The 10,330-nt window shown below is 46.2% G+C and overlaps 1 protein-coding gene across 1 annotated transcript in view; it reads right to left on the reverse strand.

Moving 5' to 3' along the window:
* Window positions 1-8,273, reverse strand: part of HS3ST3A1 (heparan sulfate-glucosamine 3-sulfotransferase 3A1) — a 107,422-nt gene extending 99,149 nt beyond the window's left edge. Inside the window, exon 1 of the mRNA XM_054459529.2 lies at window positions 7,661-8,273. Coding sequence (XP_054315504.1) covers window positions 7,661-8,259 — 599 coding nt within the window. The 5' untranslated portion in view covers window positions 8,260-8,273. The remainder of the gene's footprint in view (window positions 1-7,660) is intronic.
* Window positions 8,274-10,330: the final 2,057 nt, after the last annotated feature.

Raw genomic sequence — 10,330 nt, forward strand, 5'->3', positions numbered from 1 at the left:
AACGCTGGGAGCGTGGCTGAGCAGTTTCAGTGGAATAAACCCGCATAGTTAGAAGGTGCAATGAAAGTGGTCCTCCAGAGCTCTGAAAGTTGCACTTTCTCTCTTCCTGCCTCTTCCTTGAATGCGTTAATTGCTCCAGGTCTGTTTTGCTCCTATGGAAAGTTTCATAACCCAAAGTGTCTACAACAAAGGTTAAAACAAGTGAAGTAACCAGATAAAATTCCTAAGCTGGCCTCAAAAATCTGGACCGTGTTGTCATCTTTGCCATAAGGTGCATCTACAGCTCTGGCCCTATCTATTTTCCCTATAACCAGCTTTCAACCACTGACACCTGTTCCTTCTATGTTTGTAGCAAAAAAAAAAAAAAAAGTCATACGCCCAAGTCTGATTTTCCTCTGACCCTTATTTTAGTTTTTAGCTCTTTGTGCCCTCAGAGACCTGTCATTTACATCAACGTTTTTGTTCTCTATGACAAGAAGCTTTGGCGAAACTTTCACACCTTCTTCACTTTACATTTGCCCCCCGTAGAAGACAGAAAGAAAGGAATACAAAACTGTCTCTGTGCTTGGTTCGGGAACAAGAGAGTAGGAGGGAGCCGTGAGCCAATATGATTATGAAATCAGCTGAAGGAAAGATCAGCATGTCTGGAAGCAACAGGTGCGGGGCAGGGGAGGGGAGGCTGGCGGGCCCATCCTGGGGGCCCTTCCGAAGGAAAGGAAAGAAGAAACACAGAATAAAAGAGAATCAGCACAGACAGGATTTCAGTATGAGCCCTCATCCTTCAACGCCTGTTAGGCTTCTGCTGCCTTCTTTGCTGTTTTCACCTTTGATTTTAGAATCATTTTAGATATTACAATTGTGAAAAATAGTACAGAGAATTCGCATACCCCTTTCACCCAAATGATCATCTTAGGGGATATCATAACCCTAGAACAGCACAACGATCAAAACCAAGAAACTGACGTTGGTATAATGTTATTAACTAAACTGCACACATTATCCACATTTCCCCAGTTTTCCCATAAATGCCTTAGTTAGGACCCAGGATCCGACCAAGGGCACCCTCGTGTTTACTTGTTAGTAATGACTCACCTTTGTCTCCCCACATCTGGGATAGCTTAGCGGTCTTGGGGTTGTTTTGTATGATCCTGACACTTTTGCAGAGTACTGGTCAAGTATTTTGTAAAATGTCCCTCAATCAGTGTTCGTCTAATGTTTTCTCATGGCTATACTGGGGTTATGGATTTGGGGGAAGATTACCACACAGGTGAAGTGCCATCCTATTGTATTATATCGGGGATCATGATCTCAACACAACAGGGAATGCTAACCTGGGTCACGTGGTCAAGGTGGTGTCTGTCAGTTTCTCCACTCAATCTGTCCTATTTGTCCCTTTCATCCTGCCTTCCTTTAATCTGACCACCACCCTTCATCCCAGCCTGCTCTCCCAGGCCCTGGACTGCACGCGCAGAAACGCCTGTCCTGTCGGAACTCTCAAAGCGCTTTCCTGTGAAGCTGTCCGGTGTGTGGTGGACAGGATTCTCAACAGGGCATCTCAGGCACCTGAAGGGTTAAACAGGCTTCTGTTTAGAATCACAGGACCCTCCTCCAGAGCCTGTACCACACAGGGGAAGGAACAGGCCTGCATTACTGATGTTGAAATAAAATCATCTGGAAGTATTTTCATTTGAAGCTGGCTTTCAGACATAGAGGCAAAACACACTAACAAAAGTAATCTGGGGCATATGGTATTCCTTTCAGTCATAGGCATTTTTAATATAAATCCCCTAATCATTTATATCTTGGTTTTCAGTTTATTGTGAAGCCAAATCTCTTATTTCTCTCCAAAGAATAAACTCCCTGCCTAAAAGAAGTGAATTATCCTTGCTTGAAAAGAAGGCAAAGTGCAGCTCATCCGTACTAGGCAGATCATCTTGCTATAAGTGCTACCTAAACACAAGCTTTTGTTGTTGCTGTAGTTTCTTTTTTAAATTGAGACTGCAAATATGCTCTATGATGATGAGGTTTTTCAAAGTTCTCTCTTTAGGGGTTCCTTGCTGACTCCTCCTCCCACTAGGTGGCGCTACACATCACATTCAAAGTGGGCTGTTCGAGTCGGTGAATAGTTTGTGTTAAAACCTTTGCAAAAATGTCTCTCGAACTCCCGATGGCAAGTACTAAACTTCATTGTTAATTAAACACTTCCCCTGTCTCTTTTCACATTTATTGTCATCAGACAACTGAAACAGGCCAGTTCTAAATTTCTGTAATACAGTCGGGCAATCTTAGGATAAATGTAAATTTTTAGGGGCATGAAGAATCATGACTACATAGTAAGGCAAAAATTAAAGAGTTACATCACGAAGGCAAGAAATTGGGGAAAGGCTTCCATTCACTAACTCAGCATTGCCTGGAATATGATCCCAATAGTGCCCACCCAAATTCTTCCCTACTCAGGATGTCCAATATTGCTCAGAAGTTCCCCAACTACTTAATAACATTCCTCTCATAAATTCAATTTCTAAATTTTGGCTTCACAACAGTTTATTTATTCACTATATAAATATCCCCCATAGAGATTTTTAAACTGTATCAAATTAGCGAAAGTTTTAAAGTGCTGACAAGCATTTTTAAGACATCCTTATAAAATGCAAAGATGAGGGAGTACAATTTCCTCTGATTACATATTAGAGGCACATATTTAATAAGAAACCTTATGTTCACAATTGCAACTCATCACTTAAGCAGAACAAATGTTCTAAAAGCTTGGAGTTTAATATCATTAGGAAACCCATACCAAGAAATGATGCTCTTTTTCAGCCAAGTTACTATCACTTGGTGGAGGAAGATATCCCCCTAAGGAAAAGAGCTAAGAATATCAAGTTCCCAACTGGGCCCAGCAATTTGACTGACGGTAATTGCAATTTGCAATTGTTCAACTGTGTCCCGGAGAGATACGAGGCCTTTGTTGTTGTTGTTGTTGTTGTTGTTGTTATCAGAGAGTTTTGTTTGCTCTGCAACACCCTTCTTATGAAGTAAGCATCTGGTCTATGTGAGGTTAGCCCCTATTGTCATTAATTACACAGGCTTATTTCATTCCTATGACCCTGCCAAAATACAGATTTGGCACTTATTCTTTCCTGGCCAATCAACAGACTTATTTACAGGAGACAAATATTTTGGCCAGGGTATTTTCTTTTTAAAGAGCAGGCCGGAGATTATAATGTAGTGGTGGATTTTCATAGAAGTCTATGAATTTCACATAAAGTGTAAGAGCGTATTATAAATCTCATCTCTGTAAAGGAACATTCATTCACACAAGGCATTCCAGTCCAAGCTCTACCAAGTGTTTTTGGTGTTGTTTAATGCCTGGACTATGATCTCAATAGTGTCCCCAAACTGTTCCCTACTCAGGATGTCCAATATTGCTCAGAAATTCCCCATCTACTTAGTAACTTTCCTCTCATAAATTCCATCATTGTCCCTGCCTTCTCGGTGTCTGCTCCTGCATGTGTGAAGGCGCACACACACACACACACACACAGATACACACACACACACACACACACACACACAGAGGAACTAGGCTGATCAACTTGCATTTCTGGTTGTCTATTGGGGATGAGCCCAGAGTTCAGACATTTAGCAAACTAGATGACAGTATTTTGGGTCCCCAACCTGTGACCAGGTGGGGAATGTCTAGGTACTGAGAACTTCTATAGACAAGTACTCTAGACTCAGAGTCCAAAGCAACATCTCACTCTCTTCCTAGCCATCATCTACTCCCAATGTTCTTTCCTCTGCCCTAAGGACAGAGCGCCCTTGGCCTTCAGTCCACATGACCTTGCATGGGTGGCCAGACTGCAGCTTCGTGGCTCGGATTTCATTTCAAACTCTTCACACAGAAGGGGCTTGCACAGTACAGGAGGGTGGGAAACTGCACATGGAGAGACTTTGCAGCTGCTCCCAGCTGCTACGAAATGCCAATTTCTCCTCCTAGGAATCGAAAGGGCCTCTGCTCAGTACGCCTCTCTAATGGACTTGGAAAACGGGGCCATGATCATTCGAGGCCAGAAAATTTCAAATTTTGATGAAGTCAGGGGAGCACTAGCTCCTAAACTGTGAGCTGGACAATCTTTGATCTTCCTATATGCTCTAGAATAAAATGATTCTAGTGATATCCTTCTCTGCTGAAATTGTCCAGACTTGCTAAAGAAAAGAAACTGAAATATAAGAAATAGACATGCTAGTGTAAGAGACTGGATAATAAATATTTCCTATCTTGTACCAAAATAATAGACTGAACTGTTATTGAATCTAAACATTTATATACATACATATGTATGTGTATGTGTACACACACGTACACACATATTTAACTACTTTATCAATAAGTATCTTTTAGCTTACAAGAAAAAAAGAGACATACCTTCTAGTTGGTGCAGATAGAAACAAGCAGAAGAGAGCCTCCTTATTAAATTCTAAGCTCGCCTGCTCTTGAACTACAGTAGAGGTATTCAGTCCTGACTTCCAGCAAAGATCTCAATGTTCTGAAGCTACGGAAACTTTTTCCTTTCCTTTATGAAGCCACCATACATACAAGAGAAATGGACACTATTCATTGCAAGGGACTGCTTTACTGTGACATGTAAGCCACAGACATTTGTTGTAGTGATATCATGTCTGCTAAATTAAGTAATGAGGAGTGTTTTTTTTTAAAACTCCATCAGGGTCGAGTTTCTCAGCATATAAAAATTTGCCTTTGTTTTATTTATTTTAGAGGAAGTCTATTAGGACATTTAAATTAGTGAGAATAATTTTCTTTCTAGAGATTTTGAATAATAAATGTTTTCTTTATCTTTACTACAAGTGTGTTCAAATGAAGGAAGTGTTTATTACTTCACTCTTGGAAAAAACTTCATGAAATATTTTATTTTCTTCCCAGTGAGAGTAATTGACTGAAAAAGTTCAGCAACAGGCATTTCTAACTCACAAACTCATTCTCCAAGACACTTTCTTCAAACTTGCTAATTGCAGCAGATTTGTCCCTTTGTGAGGACAGTAGGTGGCACTGCCACCACAAACTATCATGGCTAACTGAGTGATTTCACCGGGCAAAAAAAGGCTAGACATTTTAGGATTCTCCCGTGTCAATGTACACCTAAAAATAATTATACAGGTTTTTCTCTTCCATAATTCACTGCTGGGTGCAAATATCTGGAATTTATTTCTGTTCATGTGTGTGTGTCTGTGATAGTGTGGTCATAAGTGTGTGGTACAAATCCTGTATTGCAAAGTTTGGGCTGACTCATGCAGGTCTAACTGAATCCCCTGTTCTAAACTATTAGCTAAATATAAGTAGCTAAAATGCACTTAATATTTAAGTGGCATTCTGGGTGGGAGATTTTTTTTTTCATAGTTGAGCCTTCAGTCTTGCTCACAAACATCAAACTCCAAGTTCAGAGCCAAGATGAAAGAGAACTGTGGGGAAATTTCATTAAACAATCACATAATCCAGGCTCCATAGGTTGGATTTTTTTTTTAAATGTTTCCTATGTAATTGAGTTAAACGTAAATTTATGCATCCAATAAAAAACCACTGCAAATGGTAAAACAAAGACATTGCTCCAACACTTAGAAAATTAAATTCACCAAACCATGAAGTCTACTGTGCAGTTATTTTTGTAACCACCATAAATTGCTTTACAAAACTCTTCTGCTGGAGTAAACAATCCAGAAAGAGATTTACTTTATAGCATACATTCAGTTTCCAAAGGAAAGACTGGCCTACAAGTTTATGACTCTTTTTTTCTTTTTTTTTTCTTTCTTTCTTTTTTTAAAAAAAATACTTGTGTTTCTGGTTACCTTGAAACCTTCCTCCCCTTACAGGATCTCAGAAAGGTCCACGGAAAATAAGATCCAGGTCTGCAGATACACTGTGCCCTCAAATACTCATTTCTGGAATAAGAAGAAACAATCCTACTTTGTGGAAATAAAGTTTATATGGCAAAAGGAAAATAAAGGGTTTTCGTACTAAATATTTCACCATATTTAATAGCACCTCAGAGCCCAAAGTAGTGTTAGATGTTTCAGACAGTCAGCTTGAAATGTGTTCACTTACAGCACGGTACGAGGCCGAATTCAATGCAAACTGCTATAGATAAGAGTTTTAGGGGTCTTTAATCACTTCTTTCTCGTGTCCTTGATGGAAAAAACAGAGCTGCCTTTGTGCTAAAAAGAAGGACCTGTTGTTTCCAGATTCAACAGGTCATTTTTATAAGAACTTCCCAGAGGATACAACATAGATGACAGAAACACGAGGGTATATTTTAAGTGGCTGATGATTTTAAATGATATATAATCTATATTAAGGGAAGGTTGTTTGTTTTTTCTTTCCAACAAATGGAAAGTTACTGTTTTAAAAGTGTTTAATGTTCGAATTCTATTTTTAGGGCCAAATCTTTTCTCTATGAGTGGATTTACTGTAAATTCAGCTCCTGAAATCAATCTGAGGTGCAATTGGCCCCTCAAGTAAATAAACTTGTCAAATCATATCCATTTCTGTGTTGGGGATGAATGATTAATTGAATGGGCTTTTTGAAATATACCTAAATTGTATTGTAATTTTTGTAACATTGTTTCAGTTAAAATAACAAAGAGAATGCATATTTTATGAATAAGATAAACTTTATAAAATGGAGAATTCTAGCAATGTAATTTTGACTGGTACTTTGAAGAAAGAAAAAAAAAAGCCAATATATTATGGCAAACAAAATCCAGGCAACACTAGATTTATTAGAATCTGGCTGATTTTATTATTAAAGGTGGTCCGAATTTGAAGACACTGGCAAATTTAAGATTAAGATCTAAGAGAGACTTATTTCCTAAACTGTACTGGCAAAGTTGCGCCAATGTATTTTTCTCTCTTTTGTCTTCTTCTTTTAATTGGCTACCTTATTTGTAAAGAGGATTGAAGATCTTTAGAAAAGTTTCTGTCAGTCAAGAGACAAAAGTTACTTTTCCCTACAAATATCAAAAGCACTTTACAAAACTCATTCCTTGCCCTCAAACAAAAGTTATTGCCAAGCGTCCTTTAAAATACAGTGCCTGGCTGCTTTCCCTTGCTCAGACAGACATATATTTTCCAAACTACCCAGATTCTCTGGTTCTTGACACTTTTACTAAGTCGCTATATTACTTCCCACCTAGGACAACTATCTGGCAAAAGGTCAAGGTAAATAAATACCTGATGGTAAAGACTGTGTTAACCACAGAGAACTTTCCAAAAGATAAAGAATGAAAACGAGCTTCCTTGGGAAGAAGAAGGAAATCTATTAATTGTTGAACAGGTTTCTAATTTAGAAGAGACTTCTTTTACATGAATACTTTCGCAGAGCAGGAGAAAGGGACCAGACTGGCTATTTGCTGGCAAGGGATTCCCAAGGATGAAAATGGCCAGAATTTCCCTCCCACTCTCTCCCTCAACATCCACTTCCCAGGAAGGAGAAGGCGGAGAGGGAAGAAAGACCCCTGATGACCCTTCGCCTTCTGCGTGAAGTGGGGAGGAAGGCGAACTGGGGGTCACCGAGGGCTCTCCCACGTCTTTCCCAGCCCAGGACCCCCGGATCCTTCAGCCCCCGCCCGGGACCGCCCCGCTCACCGGTACCAGGCGAGGCCCTTGTCGTAGCTGCGGTCGAAGAAGTGGGGCTCAGCGCCCACGGCGCGCACGTCGGGGTGCACGCGCAGGAACTCCAGCAGCGCCCGCGTGCCGCCCTTCTTCACGCCGATGATGATGGCCTGCGGCAGCTGCTTGCTGCCTTCGTCCAGGAGCAGCGCCAGGGTCCCCGGCGGGGCCTCGGCCACGGTGCTTCCGGCCCCGGAGCCGCCGGGACCCCCTGCCAGGCCAGGGGACTCCTCTTCCCAGGCCGCCTCCTCGCCGTCGTCGCGGGGCGCGGGCGGCCGGCGCCTCCGCCACTGCTGCAGTTGCAGGAGGCGCTTTCTCTGTGCCGCCGCCGGCCACACCGCCAGCTCCCGCGGGCCTCCGGCCAGGACGCCGCCACCAGGGGCCCCCGCTTCCTCGCCGCCGCCGGACAGCCCCACGACGGGGCCGGACAGGGTCTGGCAGCGCTCGGCCAGGCAGTAGAAGACATAAAGGGACGTGAGCAGGGAGCAGAGCATCAGCAAGAACTTCCGGAAGATGCTGCGGGACAGCGGCTCGGCCGAGGTGGAGAGGGCGCCGGCCGGGCCCGGAGGGGCCATCCTAGCCGGAGGCGACGTCGGGCAACGCGCCGGCCATGCTAGGCCTGGACCCCGACAGGTGCCAGAGCATCCCCCCGGCGGGCCAGCGCGCTGGACGGAGGCCACATCGCCGTGCGCCCCTGTGGCCGTGCGAACTGTCCCGGGAGGCAGCGGCCGGGGCTCCGCGGGAAGACGGAATCCCGGGGGCCCCGCGCAGGATCCCTGCCTCCAGTCAAGGGGGCGGGAAGGGGAACGCGGGTCCGTGCTTAAGAAACCATCGTCTTAGACTCTCCCAAGTCCTGAGCTTGGGGCAGCCTCGGCCCCCCGGTTCCCCGCAAGAGTCGCCGGAATCGGGGTCTTGGCAGCGGTGTCGAAGACGTGCGTCTCAGCCCCGGCCCCGAGAGACTTCTCGGCGCGGATCTCCGCTCAGCGATCCTGCATCCGTGGCTCGGTCCCGGTGAGGGCACGCGCGGCTGCCGGCCCTCTGCGCTCCGTGCACTCCAGGCAGTGGCGAGCGACAGTGACCTCCAGCCCCGGCTTTCTCTGGTCCCCTTGCCCTCTGGGCGCGTTCTCTCCGCCCGGGTTCAGGTTCTCTCCGCCAAGGAGCGAGGTCCCCCCGAGTCCCTCTGCCCGAGCGGGAGACAGGAGGCCCGTGCAGGGCCGTCCACTCTCCGTACGCGCCGGGTTGCTCCAAACTGCTCTTGGACCCCACCTGTGAGCCGCGTGGCTGGGCTGGGCTGGGCTGCGCGGGACCTGTCAGCGGCCCCCGCCACTGTGCTCGCAGGCGCTCACCGGCTGCGTCCTGGGCCGCCGCTGCCACCGCCACACGTGGGACGCCGAGGGCAGCAAACTTGCTGGTGACGTCAACGGCCCGGGCCGGACCAGCCCCCGGACGAGCGCAGCGGGGCGCGGACCAGCGGCCAGGCGGGGCCAGACGGGCGGGGTGGGATGGAGAAAAGGTGGCGCGGGCTCCGCAGCAGCCGCCCAATGGCACTGGAGAGGGCGGGGGCGGCAGGGCGACGCCCCTTCCCCAGTGTCCCCCATTCCTCCCGGCGGCTTCGCCCCCTTCCAGTGGATCCGGTGTCTGTGGCGGCTCCGGGGTTGCCTGAGTGACAGCTAAGGCCGGCCGGATCTCTGGGGGCCTGACTTCCACCCAAGACGCCACTAGCTTGGTGAGGGGCTCCAGAGCTCTCCACCGCAGCTCAGCCCTCCACAGCCCTGACCCTCTCCAGGTTCCCCGCGCTCTGCTCCCCTCTCGGCACTGTTGCCCTATTCTTCCCCATCCCACCGCTTTCCATCGCCTGGAACCTACTCTTCGTCCCCTTGGAAGTTTTGTTTGCAGCAGTTCCCAGTACTGCGCTGCACGCCACGCCCCCGTTTGTCTGGAGCAAACCGAATTCCTCTGCAGCAGCTTGGACTTCTACCTACTCAACTGTCTGCTGCGGGTCTTGGAGCAAAGCTCTTTCTCCCATCAGTTTGTTTTTTGTTTGTTTGTTTTCTTTTCTTTTCTTCTTTTGATTGTTTTCCCTTGGATTTGTGTAAGATGATCCAGTCCTCCAGGGCCTAGAAAGGAACAACCTCTTAGGAAAAAAAAAACCAATGCATAAATCAAAGGCAAAATTAAAATTAAAAAAAAATTCAACTCCGATTCCAAGTCCCTATGCTCAATTTTTAATGTAGTGTGTATTTCCTTAATGTTGTTTGTACTTGTGTGTGTGTGTGTGTGTGTGTGTGTGTGTGTGCGCGCGCGCGCGCGTGCGCGCTCGCAAAGGGGTTAAACGTCCTTTCATAAACTGCGGTTTCCTCTTTCCCTTGCCTCTCCTGACCCTATATCCTCTTCGTGCGCTCCCCGGAAAGAGGTCAGGGGATACAAACCGCCTTGCTGTCTAATGGAGGGAGGTGGCCCGTGGAACCTGCATGAGGTGGTTTTTTGTTCCAATCCTATTTGTTCCTTATTTTTTGGTCTCCTTGCCTCCACGGTATGCCTCGCCATGTGGGCGGTAGCCTGGCAGCTTCATACCAGCCCCTGCAAGCTGGGGAGGCAGCTTTCTGGGACCACTGTGGGTGCTAACAAGGGCCCACCGCAGGCTCA

The sequence above is a fragment of the Pongo pygmaeus genome, chromosome 19 (genome assembly GCF_028885625.2).
Source record: "Pongo pygmaeus isolate AG05252 chromosome 19, NHGRI_mPonPyg2-v2.0_pri, whole genome shotgun sequence".
NCBI classification, from domain to species: Eukaryota; Metazoa; Chordata; class Mammalia; order Primates; family Hominidae; genus Pongo; species Pongo pygmaeus.